At 47.7% G+C, this 12787-nt stretch overlaps 1 protein-coding gene across 4 annotated transcripts in view; it reads left to right on the top strand.

Moving 5' to 3' along the window:
• Nucleotides 1-12787, top strand: part of ttc17 (tetratricopeptide repeat domain 17) — a 39737-nt gene that overhangs the window by 13824 nt on the left and 13126 nt on the right. For all 4 annotated transcript variants that reach the window (XM_083759426.1, XM_083759425.1, XM_083759424.1 and 1 more), the window contains exons 6-14: nucleotides 612-721; nucleotides 2273-2420; nucleotides 2567-2706; nucleotides 4551-4711; nucleotides 5210-5322; nucleotides 6058-6201; nucleotides 9337-9452; nucleotides 11704-11866; nucleotides 12672-12743. In XM_083759426.1, the coding sequence (XP_083615552.1) occupies nucleotides 612-721; nucleotides 2273-2420; nucleotides 2567-2706; nucleotides 4551-4711; nucleotides 5210-5322; nucleotides 6058-6201; nucleotides 9337-9452; nucleotides 11704-11866; nucleotides 12672-12743 (1167 nt within the window). The remainder of the gene's footprint in view (nucleotides 1-611; nucleotides 722-2272; nucleotides 2421-2566; nucleotides 2707-4550; nucleotides 4712-5209; nucleotides 5323-6057; nucleotides 6202-9336; nucleotides 9453-11703; nucleotides 11867-12671; nucleotides 12744-12787) is intronic.

Raw genomic sequence — 12787 nt, 5'->3', positions numbered from 1 at the left:
AAAATGCATTGGGATTTATTTCCTGGGCCACTCGTTGTTCTGAAAGGGGGAGGGACTGCGACGCTCTATAGTCAATATATTTAGTATTAGTTTTTACTAGTCATCATAGCTTAGTTTTTATTTAGTTTTCGTCAGTGAAAAAAGTTAGTCAAAAAAATGTTTCGTTATTGCTGGGTGCGAAGTGTCCACGTGGCTAAAATAATTCTGCACTTGGTAACTACTTTTTGAATTTTAGCATAGTGTTTGGTATGGGCATACGTTTTCAAAAACTAAATGTATGAAAAACTAACAACTAGAAAGGCATCGTTTGGTGTCCATGATAGCGTGCCAAATTAATTTGTGATGTTTTTTGAAAGCCTTATGTCCACACACCATGCCAAATTTTAAAAAGCAGTTACCAAGTGCATAAATGTTATGGTTTTTTACATGATGGCTGCCAGGAAGTAAACTTTTTATGAACTGGGATTTAATTGTAAACGATAACAATTATGCACTTGGTAACTGCTTTTTGAAGGCCAAAATTAAAAAACTCCAATAGCCAAATAAAAAAAACACCAATAGCCAAATCTTTACAGACGACATCAACACTGCTGTGTTTGTGTGTGTTCCAGAACTCAACATCCTGGGTCCTCTACAACCTGGCCTCGTTCTACTGGCGGATGAAGAATGAGCCGCGCAAAGCGGTGGACTGTGTGGTTCGAGCCCTGCATTTCTCCCCCAGGTACAGCTGAAATACTGTGTGGTTCGACTTCGAGCCCTGCATTTCTCCCCCAGGTACAGCTGAAATACTGTGTGGTTCGAGCCCTGCATTTCTCCCCCAGGTACAGCTGAAATACTGTGTGGTTCGTGCCCTGCATTTCTCCCCCAGGTACAGCTGAAATACTGTGTGGTTCGAGCCCTGCATTTCTCCCCCAGGTACAGCTGAAATACTGTATGGTTCGAGCCCTGCATTTCTCCCCCAGGTACAGCTGAAATACTGTGTGGTTCGAGCCCTGCATTTCTCCCCCAGGTACAGCTGAAATACTGTGTGGTTCGAGCCCTGCATTTCTCCCCAGGTACAGCTGAAATACTGTATGGTTCGAGCCCTGCATTTCTCCCCCAGGTACAGCTGAAATACTGTATGGTTCGAGCCCTGCATTTCTCCCCAGGTACAGCTGAAATACTGTATGGTTCGAGCCCTGCATTTCTCCCCCAGGTACAGCTGAAATACTGTATGGTTCGAGCCCTGCATTTCTCCCCCAGGTACAGCTGAAATACTGTGTGGTTCGAGCCCTGCATTTCTCCCCAGGTACAGCTGAAATACTGTATGGTTCGAGCCCTGCATTTCTCCCCCAGGTACAGCTGAAATACTGTATGGTTCGAGCCCTGCATTTCTCCCCAGGTACAGCTGAAACACTGTGTCGTGATCATGTTCCCTAGTGTCTTTAACTGCTTAAAACCTGGAATAGTTTTTATGCTAAATAAAATGTTATTTTTATGTAAAGCAGATGTTGCCAAACTTAACAAGTTGTCAAAATGTTCCATCTACCATTTATATGCAAATCCGTGCCGCCATTATCAAAAGATCTATTTCCACTATAAAGCAGCCAATGTTGCACCTACTGTACTGTAAGTGAACGAATGATGTGTCTAGACCTACTGTATGTTTTGAGGGATCAAATGATCACAATTAAACTATTCAAGTGATCACATGTACCTGTGGCATGCTGATGATGCAAATGAGTGCTGCCTTTTATACCGTTAATCATATTTTTTACAATTATGCCAACATTTCTAGCCACCTACTTTCTTCACCAATGCGCACATTAGGTAGAGGGCTCATCAATGCTTAACGGCACAACTTGCATGAGTCAAAATAATACCTAGTGAGCACTTCAGGACAGACTATCCCAAATACAATATCCTGGAGCACTCGACTGGTCTGCACGTGTTTTATTGTTTTGCAGGGTGTCTGGGTGACTGACGTTTCAACTTCGTCTTCGAAAGTCGAAACATCAGTCACCCTTGCTGCCTTGCATGACATGCCCAAAATGGTGTGTGTGTGTGTGTGTGTGTGTGTGTGTGTGTGTGTGTGTGTGTGTGTGTGTGTGTGTGTGTGTGTGTGTGTGTGTGTGTGTGTGTGTGTGTGTGTGTGTGTGTGTGTGTGTGTGTGTGTGTGTGTGTGTGTGTGTGTGTGTGTGTGTGTGTGTGTGTGTGTGTGTGTGTGTGTGTGTGTGTGTGTGTGTGTGTGTGTGTGTGTGTGTGTGTGTGTGTCTCTCTCTCTCCAACGCAGACAGCACAAGGACGTTGCCCTGGTCAATATGGCCAACATCCTGCATCGCGCCCACTTCTCGGCGGACGCCGCCATCCTGGCACACGCTGCCTTGGACCTGACCTCAGATCTGTTCACCAGCCACTACACACTGGCTAACATTTATGCTGTAAGTAGATTTAAACTGACCTCATATCTGTTCACCAGCCACAGGTATCTCATTTAGCGAGGACTAGTATCTGTCAAACGGTGACACAATGAAGGATTTCTACTGTACCACCACGTGCTGTGTTTCTGTGTCTCTGTCTCTCTCAGATGCTTGGGGAGTACAACCACTCTGTGCTGTGCTATGAGCAGGCGCTGCAGGCCCAGCCAGGCTTGGAGCAGGCCCTCCGGAGGAAGCACGCTGTGCTCTGTCAGCAGAAGCTGGAGCAACGTCTGGAGGCCCAACACAGGTACTGCAGGACGGTGTCTCCCCAAACTGTTTGTCAGGGCACCCAGCCATTTTGTATGGCGTCAGCTAGGTGAGGAGGAGGTAACGGGTGCACGGACAAATGTTTAAGGACCGCTGATTAAGCAATACATTTGTAAAAAATGCACGATATAGTAGTCGAGGTCAGATTTGTCTGTGAGGTCTTCCATATTGCCCAAGGCCACACGGGGACGTGACATGCTTTTCTAATCTCACTTCCCATGGTCTATCACGACAAAACGTCCACACACACCACTGTGACAGTGAGTCATAAGCCCTTTGAAAAACCATCCGGTTGTACGGACATGGAGTGGGGCGGTGCCTCTTTGACTCATTGCTGTAATCATGTCGTCAGTGCCCGAGACCAATTGACGTCTATGTATAAGGGGATAGACAGACACCCACCCGCTGGGCCAGTGCTGACTAGGCCTGTCACGATCATGGCATTTTATTTGCTGATACCGAAAATAATGAAAGTCTTGTCCGAAAAGTCTGTTTATTCCTGGGACTCGCATAAATACGTGTCTGTGTGTCTGAGACACGCACCCACACACGACAGAATGGAGGCGATGCTGCTGCTCATTGTATGACATTCGGTGCAGTAGGCTTAGGCTATTGTAAGTAACATTGTCCTTGGCTTTGACTACTTCAGGGAGGACATGACTATCTGTAACTGCACGTCACTCACAAGGCTTTCCGCTGCCTGTCTGCAACACACCCCCCACCACAATGACTGTGCTGTTTCACCCGCGTATCGAGTGACATTCAAACATTGCAAAGTTGTTGCTATGATATTGGGGAGGAATCGACGTTGCTTATCAGTATGGCTAAAGCCAGGCTAGAGGCTTGGGGTCTGAAGGTGCGTTCAAACCTGAAGATATGTTTTCAGTTGCTTCACTTTGGTGGCACAGGTCAGCGTTGTTTTTGAGCGGTGCCTCCGCTCCATTACGCAGCTATGTATGTATATGTGTCCGAGCACGGGAAGTCGCAACACGGCTCACCAGAACACCCCCCGGGCACGTTCCTGGGGGTCTGGATGTTGTGGGGACCCGGTAACTCTGTAATTTCTCGACCATTTCGGACGAGGGGCAGCTTGCTGGAACCAGGCCGCCCCCCCTGGGTGCGTTCCTGGGGGTCTCGATGTTGCAGGGCCCCCCCGCGGACCCCCACATTCTACAGCTGCACCGCTCACTTCACATGTGTGATTTTTTTCCCCCTTTTTTTTTAAGGAAGAAAAATAAGTCCCTTCGCGCCAGCTCAGTCCTTTCCATGCAAGAGCTGTAGCTGTCTTCCCCCTCCCTCGAGTGGTGGATTATATTGTCGATATATTAGGATACAACAGATATAAAAAGTACACCGTAATTAAACTTTGGGAGTGTATTAAACTGAAATTGTATAGGCCACTGTTTGTTGTGTTGCTGTTGTTGCAGAGGAAGCATCACAGTGGAGTAACTGCGAGAACGGTGGCCTGTGATGCAGGTGTTGCTAGGCGACACGATGGGAAATAAGTTATAATTTGTTAAATGGAAAAAATTCAGACAGACAGACTCATTGATTCATTGAGTAAATTATAGTTAGATTTGGCCGCCGCCCTCCCATCTCAAAATGTTTTGTTCCATGGACCCCCAGAAGCAAAGATTTTAGTTACCAATGTTCTCTTTAACAAATATATATATATTACATTTTTCGCTATTAAATAAATAAATAGCCAAAGTTTAAAATAATGGTTAAAGTGGATGAAAGCTAAAGTGACAGATTCTTTCAAGCTCTTAATGGGTTTAATAAAACAAATTAAAAAAACGTTTTAATTCCCACCACTGCCAACAGGTCACTGCAGCGCACGCTCAACGAGCTGAAGGAGTACCAGAAGCAACATGACCACTACCTCCGGCAGCAGGAGGCTCTGGACAAACACAAGCTGCTCCAGGAGGAGCAGATCCTCCGTAACATCATCCACGAGACCCAGATGGCCAAGGAGGCTCAGCTGGGTGAGAGAGAGGGACACTGACACAACTCACCACACCGCCGTTCACATTGTCGCCGTCTCATCTCCATATTTTAACTTTTTTCTTTCCTTCCGTAAATTAATTAGCGCTCTACTTGATCATACTACAGCAGGGGTATTCAACTGGATTAGGCAGGGGGCCATGACTGCAGAATGATAGACGCATTTGAGGACCAAAAATGTTGGGTCCTCAAAATGCATTTAGTTGTTGGTAGCATCTATGCCTTGGTTGTTCCACACGAGCCGCCACAATCTCATAAATATGGGGTTTCGGGGGTGACCGTTTGGCATAACTGCCAATCAGAATCAAAGTGACTGCTGGCCAATCACGGCACGTCTTTATGGCAAAACGCATAACATCTGTAGCAGTGAAATGATTCTTCTGAAATATTGACTTAATCTGCTGGACTATTTAGGCATATGGTTAATCTTTTTTTTTAATAATGGCATTCATAAAATGTCCATCCTAAAATGTCTCCAGGTAACCATCAGATGTGTCGTCTGGGACAGCAGCAGCGCAGCCTGTTCTGTCCCTTCGACCTGCCCGTGCGCTACCACCGTGGAGACCTGTTTGAACACGTGCACTATGTCCAGGTGAGAGGGACACGCATGATTAATAGGCACACACACAGACGGTAGACCTACAAGTTCATAGCGCGCCACTCGGTGGCGTGCTATGAGCTTGTAGATCTGCTATTTTTCAATAGCTAAAGCATAACATAATGCTAACGCCAAAAGGAGTTCCCACCCTTAATGGGCACACACACAGAATAACTCTTACTTCCTTGACCTACTTCCTTAACAGGTGTAAGTGATGCTAATCAAGGCTCTGTTACATTTAGTGTACAGTGGTTCTCAAACCTTTTTTTAACCCATTTAGGCCTGACGTTGAAATAAAAAAAACGTTTGCTCTGCAAGAATATATATTTAAAGATGTGTGCCTCATTTTCACGATATTTAAAAAATAGCAGACCTACAAGCTCGTAGCACGCCACTCGGTGGCTTGTAGATCTGCTATTTTTCAGTATAGCATAATGCTGAGTTAAAACACCAAAAGGGTTTCCCATCCAGAAGGACCCCCCATAACTGAGTGTACAAATGGAAGAAAATGGACCCGTAAGGGTACAATAGAACCCCCCCCCCCCCCCCCAAATCTGTTCCTTGTTTCTGGGGGTTCCTGGACCAGATATTTTTTAGATGGCTTGGTCTGCGGCCAAATAAATACATCAAATGTTGGGGGTACTTGACATGAACCATTAGAGAACCACTGCTATAGAAACATACGTTTTTCAGAAAACTGAGTTTGTGTGTGTGTGTGTGTGTGTGTAGTTTGGTGAGGAGGTGTCTGTGGCGTCCAGCGTGGCTCTGGTGTCAGCACACAGCTCCAACCAATCGGCAGACAGCCCCCTGCTGCACCACACCATGTCCGGAGACCTGGACCCTGCTGAGGTCCTCTGGGACAGACACACAGAGGTGAGGGGTCAATCTGACTGGGACAGAGACAGCGCACGGGTATTTTCACCCCTCAGCTGCTTCTGACAGACATACTAGGGTAGAACATGGTTCCAGGAAGCCCATCCCAGAACATGTACTGTATGTCGGACATTACTATTACAAACCCTACCCCAAACATAAACATAACCGCAAGCACGTCGGTGACGTCGCAAAGTTGCGGTGGACACAAAAATGAAGGCGTGAGCAGGTTTCGAACCCCAGCCATGCTACGAGCTGGCTGCTGGAATGCTAAGGAAAAACCCTACCCAGTAAGGAAAAACCCCACCAATATTTCTCAGATATAGCTCAGGGGCAGGGCTCGACAGTGCGACTAGGTACTCGCATGTGCGACTAAAAATATCACCGTGCGAGTTTAAAATTAAATTTGTAGCACAGGTGCGACTACAGGATTTGACCATTCAATCGTGATAAAGACAAGTCTCTGTCTACAGCAAGTGCACATTCTATAGTCGCGGTTCTATACCTAAATTTATATTTCTGAACGGCGGTGTCGTTCGCCAAAAAGAGCAGAGCTACAAGCTAACAACGTGTCGAGGCTCAATGCGGTGTTCATTTGAAGATCTGTCCTTTTGCTCTCACCGCCCCGCCCCTCCCTGTGTTGCTGCTCAGTTCTCTTCTCTTCCCTGTCAGCAGCGGAGCGAACGCAGCAGAATAGCATGGTAGCACAGAAGACAGAAGGAGTTGCTAGGACCCCGACATGTTGAATACTAAAGTTATTTAGAAAGTTTGTAATGTTAAAACATCACTTGATATAACTTTTAACCAAATGTGGGTGAAACAGCTTGCAGCTGCGCACGTAAAGAGTGCACGTGCGCACGCACATGGAGTGGACGGATTGATTGATATACCAAAACAACCCTTGCTTAGCACCTCGCTAAAAGCGTGTGCGCAGCGCAATACGAACTAGAAAAAGTGCCCTTCTGGGCACAGGTCTCCACCAGGTTATCCACAGATCCGTGCAGTTAGAGGTAAAAACACTTTTCGGCCAGTTATAGCGCCACCTTGAGGCTGAGTTGAAATTGTTCATGTGGCATTTTGTCCTCGGCCTAGTGGGAATGTGGGTGCACAATTTCACGGAAATCACGCGATGTGTTCATGATTTGCAGCATTTTGTTTGAAACTGAGCACTCCTGTGAACTTTGGAAGCCAATCTTAACCAATCAGGATGGAGTGTGAGAAATATGAAAGACCGGTTTGGTTGAATGGCTCTAGAGAGACTGTGTACCAATTTGCGTGATGTTTGGACAAAATCTGTAGGTGTGCTGTGCAAAAACCTGTTTTGCACAAAGCGGCCTCCTGGTGGCGCTATAACAGGCCGTTCTGGAAAGTTTGGGGCAGAGGTTCATGGTTGGCATCCAGGGAGTGTGTGTGCAAAATTTGGCATCGACCGGGTTAACGGTGGCTGAGATTAGCTGGTCACGGACGGACGGACACACGGACACACGGACGGACGGACGGAGTGCAAAACATACTCTCCCCATGCCTTGGCTGGTGGAGACAATGACCGATGGCTGGATATATTAATCAGTGGCTAGCTCAGGTCCATAACTCTAAATGCAACGCATTAGACTAGAGCTATGGACCAGAGCTAGTCAGTGGCCTCACTGGCCTGCATAACGAGCAACGTAAAAAAGGCAAAGATCCCCCCACCTTCTCCTTCCACCACGCCGAGGTGTAGCCTTATGTCCGATGTTCTGTCTGAACCAGGGGGGCAGTCAGCCAGATATTTCGTGAAGCCTCATTTGAAATCGGTAGTTCATATAATGGCCTGTTGTGGCGCTGGACCGGACCCAAAAAGCCCCATAGCTCCATAGAGGCCCATGTATTTTGGCCCAACTTCACCTAGACTGTATTACCTTAATAAACATGGTCATGAATACTTTCTTCTTCCAGTCACTAGTTTAAAGTCTCATTTCTAATGTCATAATATTCTTTTTGGAAAATTATGGTCCCATTAATTAAAGAAATGACCATAAAGAAAAAAAAACATCGCGTATGTTCTGAGGGGCGTGGCTACCATTACAGTCTATGATCGGGATTCCCCTCCCACTCGAGTCAAAATAAAAACCAACGGAGAAGAAGGGGGGAAGTCCCGCCTCGTTGTCTGGGCAGCCAATGACCAGCTGGTATACAAAACGGAGCCAGCCAATGGCCAGCTGGTACCAAAGATGGCGACTTACATCAGGAATTAGCATATTATTACAGGCTTCATTTTACGTTCATGTTAGACCCGGGGAACGCTTTGTCCATATTTTTTACAGTCTATGGTCTGAACTGAAGCAGTCAAAACCAAGGAGAATGTTACATTACTAATTCACCATCGAGTAGCCTCTGCACTAAATGTCACACTCGCATGATAGAACAGCAAGATAAAAACGGATAGTCTGTCTGTCTGTCTGTCCATCCATTCATAAAATGAATTGACTATCTATCTGCGTACCAAACTAATAGTCTATCAGTATAAAAACAAATTGATTGTATAAATAAATGATATCCAGATGAATATCAATATTGTGATCATTTCTGAAAAGATATTTTGTCATATTGCCTGCCCCTACCTCATATCACTTTATTAAAGAAAAATCACACCTGTGTGAAGTGAGGGGCACTCTTATCATCATACATCACGATTTAATTTACGTCATATTTAGCGGAATTTTGACCTAATTTCTCCGTTCATTGTCAATGGCAAATATTGAGACGTGTGGGGACTAAAGCTGTATATATTGAGGGTCTAGCGCCCCTCAAAAACACATTATTTGATAACTTTTCATCGTGCTCCTAAAATAATTTGTGTGCTACTAGATTTTTCAACTTAGGCACACACGTGCTACTTGGAAAAATGCCAAGCTTCGAGCCCTGCTCAGGGGTGATTTCACTCAACACCGACAGGGAAAACAGAGGTGAGAGGTCAATGTGGGACAGACACACATATGGTCAGGTTGATTATTGTATTCCTGTTTTTATTTTAGCGGTGCGCTAGCCCCTCCAATACATGGCTATTGAAGATTACGTCATATGGCATCCACGTCTATGCACATTTGTTTGTTTAAGGCACTAATGACATACATCGTTTTTGTTTATCGTTATCAGGCCATTCAGAGCTGGATGTGGCCCCAAAGGACGGACTGTGCCCAGGTGTATTCCAGCGTTCCCCCTGCCCACCTGCTGCCAACGTTCTACATCCCACCTGAAACCCAGGGCCTCAGGTCAGCCTGCCTCACTCACTGAAACCCAGGGCCTCAGGTCAGCCTGCCTCACTCACTGAAACCCAGGGCCTCAGGTCAGCCTGCCTCACTCACTGAAACCCAGGGCCTCAGGTCAGCCTGCCTCACTCACACTGAAACCCAGGGCCTCAGGTCAGCCTGCCTCACTCACTGAAACCCAGGGCCTCAGGTCAGCCTCCCTCACTCACACTGAAACCCAGGGCCTCAGGTCAGCCTGCCTCACTCACACTGAAACCCAGGGCCTCAGGTCAGCCTGCCTCACTCACTGAAACCCAGGGCCTCAGGTCAGCCTGCCTCGCTCACACTGAAACCCAGGGCCTCAGGTCAGCCTCCCTCACTCACACTGAAACCCAGGGTCTCGGGTCAGCCTGCCTCACTCACTGAAACCCAGGGCCTCAGGTCAGCCTCCCTCACTCACTGAAACCCAGGGCCTCAGGTCAGCCTGCCTCGCTCACACTGAAACCCAGGGCCTCAGGTCAGCCTCCCTCACTCACTGAAACCCAGGGCCTCAGGTCAGCCTGCCTCACTCACTGAAACCCAGGGCCTCGGGTCAGCCTGCCTCACTCACTGAAACCCAGGGCCTCAGGCCAGCCTGCCTCACTCACTGAAACCCAGGGCCTCGGGTCAGCCTGCCTCACTCACTGAAACCCAGGGCCTCGGGTCAGCCTGCCTCACTCACTGAAACCCAGGGCCTGGGTCAGCCTGCCTCACTCACTGAAACCCAGGGCCTCAGGTCAGCCTGCCTTACTCACTGAAACCCAGGGCCTCAGGTCAGCCTCCCTCACTCACTGAAACCCAGGGCCTCAGGTCAGCCTGCCTCGCTCACACTGAAACCCAGGGCCTCAGGTCAGCCTGCCTCACTCACTGAAACCCAGGGCCTCGGGTCAGCCTCCCTCACTCACACTGAAACCCAGGGCCTCAGGTCAGCCTCCCTCACTCACTGAAACCCAGGGCCTCAGGTCAGCCTCCCTCACTCACTGAAACCCAGGGCCTCAGGTCAGCCTCGCTCACACTGAAACCCAGGGCCTCAGGTCAGCCTCCCTCACTCACTGAAACCCAGGGCCTCAGGTCAGCCTGCCTCGCTCACACTGAAACCCAGGGCCTCAGGTCAGCCTGCCTCACTCACTGAAACCCAGGGCCTCAGGTCAGCCTGCCTCACTCACTGAAACCCAGGGCCTCAGGTCAGCCTGCCTCACTCACTGAAACCCAGGGCCTCAGGTCAGCCTGCCTTACTCACACTGAAACCCAGGGCCTCAGGTCAGCCTGCCTCACTCACTGAAACCCAGGGCCTCAGGTCAGCCTGCCTTACTCACACTGAAACCCAGGGCCTCAGGTCAGCCTCCCTCACTCACTGAAACCCAGGGCCTCAGGTCAGCCTGCCTTACTCACACTGAAACCCAGGGCCTCAGGTCAGCCTGCCTTACTCACACTGAAACCCAGGGCCTCGGGTCAGCCTGCCTTACTCACTGAAACCCAGGGCCTCAGGTCAGCCTGCCTTACTCACACTGAAACCCAGGGCCTCGGGTCAGCCTGCCTCGTCATTTGGGTGGTGCAAAAAGTACCACTCCCTTACAGTAAACGTGTGCATTGTGTTGGATTCAGGGGTCATCGAATCCATGTTGGCTTGTGGTGGATAGCACTGAATGACCATAACAGGTCTGTAGCTCATAGGCCTCACTCACACCTTCGCATCTAGCATACAACATTGTTGGATGCTAGATGTAAACAAAAGTTAAGTGTCATGGCCGCCCCAATGCATTTCCAATGGAAGTCACATGGTTTGACACAACATTTTTGTTGTACGGCTTTCGGCTGTGTTTCGACTGCCCCCCTCCCCCTCATACAACAAAAATGTTGTGTCAAACCATGTGACTCCCATTGGAAATGCATTGCGAGCTTGCATCGGTAAACAAGTCTCATACATCAGCTATACAACAATCTGTTGTGAAGGTCTGAGTGAGGCCATAGTGTACAAATAAGAGTTATGGCGGTCCTTGCAAATAAAACATTTGAGAACCACTAGTTGGACTCGTACTATAAATACTATAGTGTCATACATATTCTGAGGAAAACCTGGAGACTTGACATTCAGTCGGTCTTATGATTAAGAACATTATAATTGTGTAAAAAAAAAAGAACCAAAATCTTTGCCACGGACAAGACAAACTCTTTGACACGGACGCATTGATGACCTCTGGTTGAATTATTGGGTGTGTTTTCTGACTGTTTTCAGCCCGGTTGCATCTGTCCTGTATGGGAGCAGCAGCAGCCCTCCCCAGTCTGTTTCGGTGCCAGACTGCGGCCCTACAGCGGAACCACCCCCAGCCCTTCTGCCTGCATCACTGGACTGGCCTCTAGAGGGCAGCAAAGTCCTGCCAGACATAATGGCCTCTCAGGTAACGAATCCTAACAAGGATTTTCATAATTGATTGATTTTTAGATCAATATAACTCTGTACACTCCAGGGGTCCTTGAGGGAGTTCCAAGGGACCCCCAGCTAAAGGATAGTTTGGAACCAAATGGACCCTTATGGGTCTGTTACTCTGAGAGTGTACAAATGGAACCAAATGGACCCTTATGGGTCTGTAACTCTGAGAGTGTACAAATGGACCCGTTAGGGTCCATGTGGTTCCATTTGTTAAATTAACATTGATCCATCAGTTAAATTGATCCATCAGTTAAATTAACATTGATTTTACAATATAAATGGGGGTCCCAGAGATAGAAATGCCATTACATGGGGGTCCATAGACTAATAATGCATGTCAAACTGAGGGTCCTTGCAATGAAACGGGTTGAGAATCACTGCTAGAGCCGTGGATATCTTCTCTCATGGGGGTCCCTGACATATCTCTTCAAATGGGGGTCCGCGGGCTAATTGGTGTCAATCTGGGGGTCCATGACATAAATGTTTGGGAACCACTGCTCTAGGGCATTAGGCCTGACGTCGAAATAAAAGTCCTCTGAAAGAATATATATTCAAAGATTTGTGCCGCGGTTTTTCAAAAATATCAGACCTACAAGCTTGTAGCGCGACACTCGGTGGCGCGCTATGATCTGCTATTTTTCAATAGCTAAAGTATAACATAATGCTTAGTTAAAACACAAAGGGGTTCCCGCCCAAAATGGGTTAATGTCTTGTGATTTTGGGGGGGGAAATTTGTAATGGTGACAGCCCTACATGAGCTGTGTTGTTTCCAGGTGCTTGGGTCCCGCAGTGGGGGGATGCCCATGGAGCAGATTGGTTCCAGGATAGTGGAAGCTTTGAAACAAGTAAGAGAGAGACTTCTTCACAACTTATTGTGGATATTTTCAAC

Source organism: Protomyctophum parallelum (genome assembly GCF_964188405.1).
Source record: "Protomyctophum parallelum genome assembly, chromosome: 2".
Classification (NCBI taxonomy): Eukaryota; Metazoa; Chordata; class Actinopteri; order Myctophiformes; family Myctophidae; genus Protomyctophum; species Protomyctophum parallelum.
Note: the sequence above shows the minus strand (reverse complement) of the source record. Positions and strands in the feature narration are given on the sequence as shown.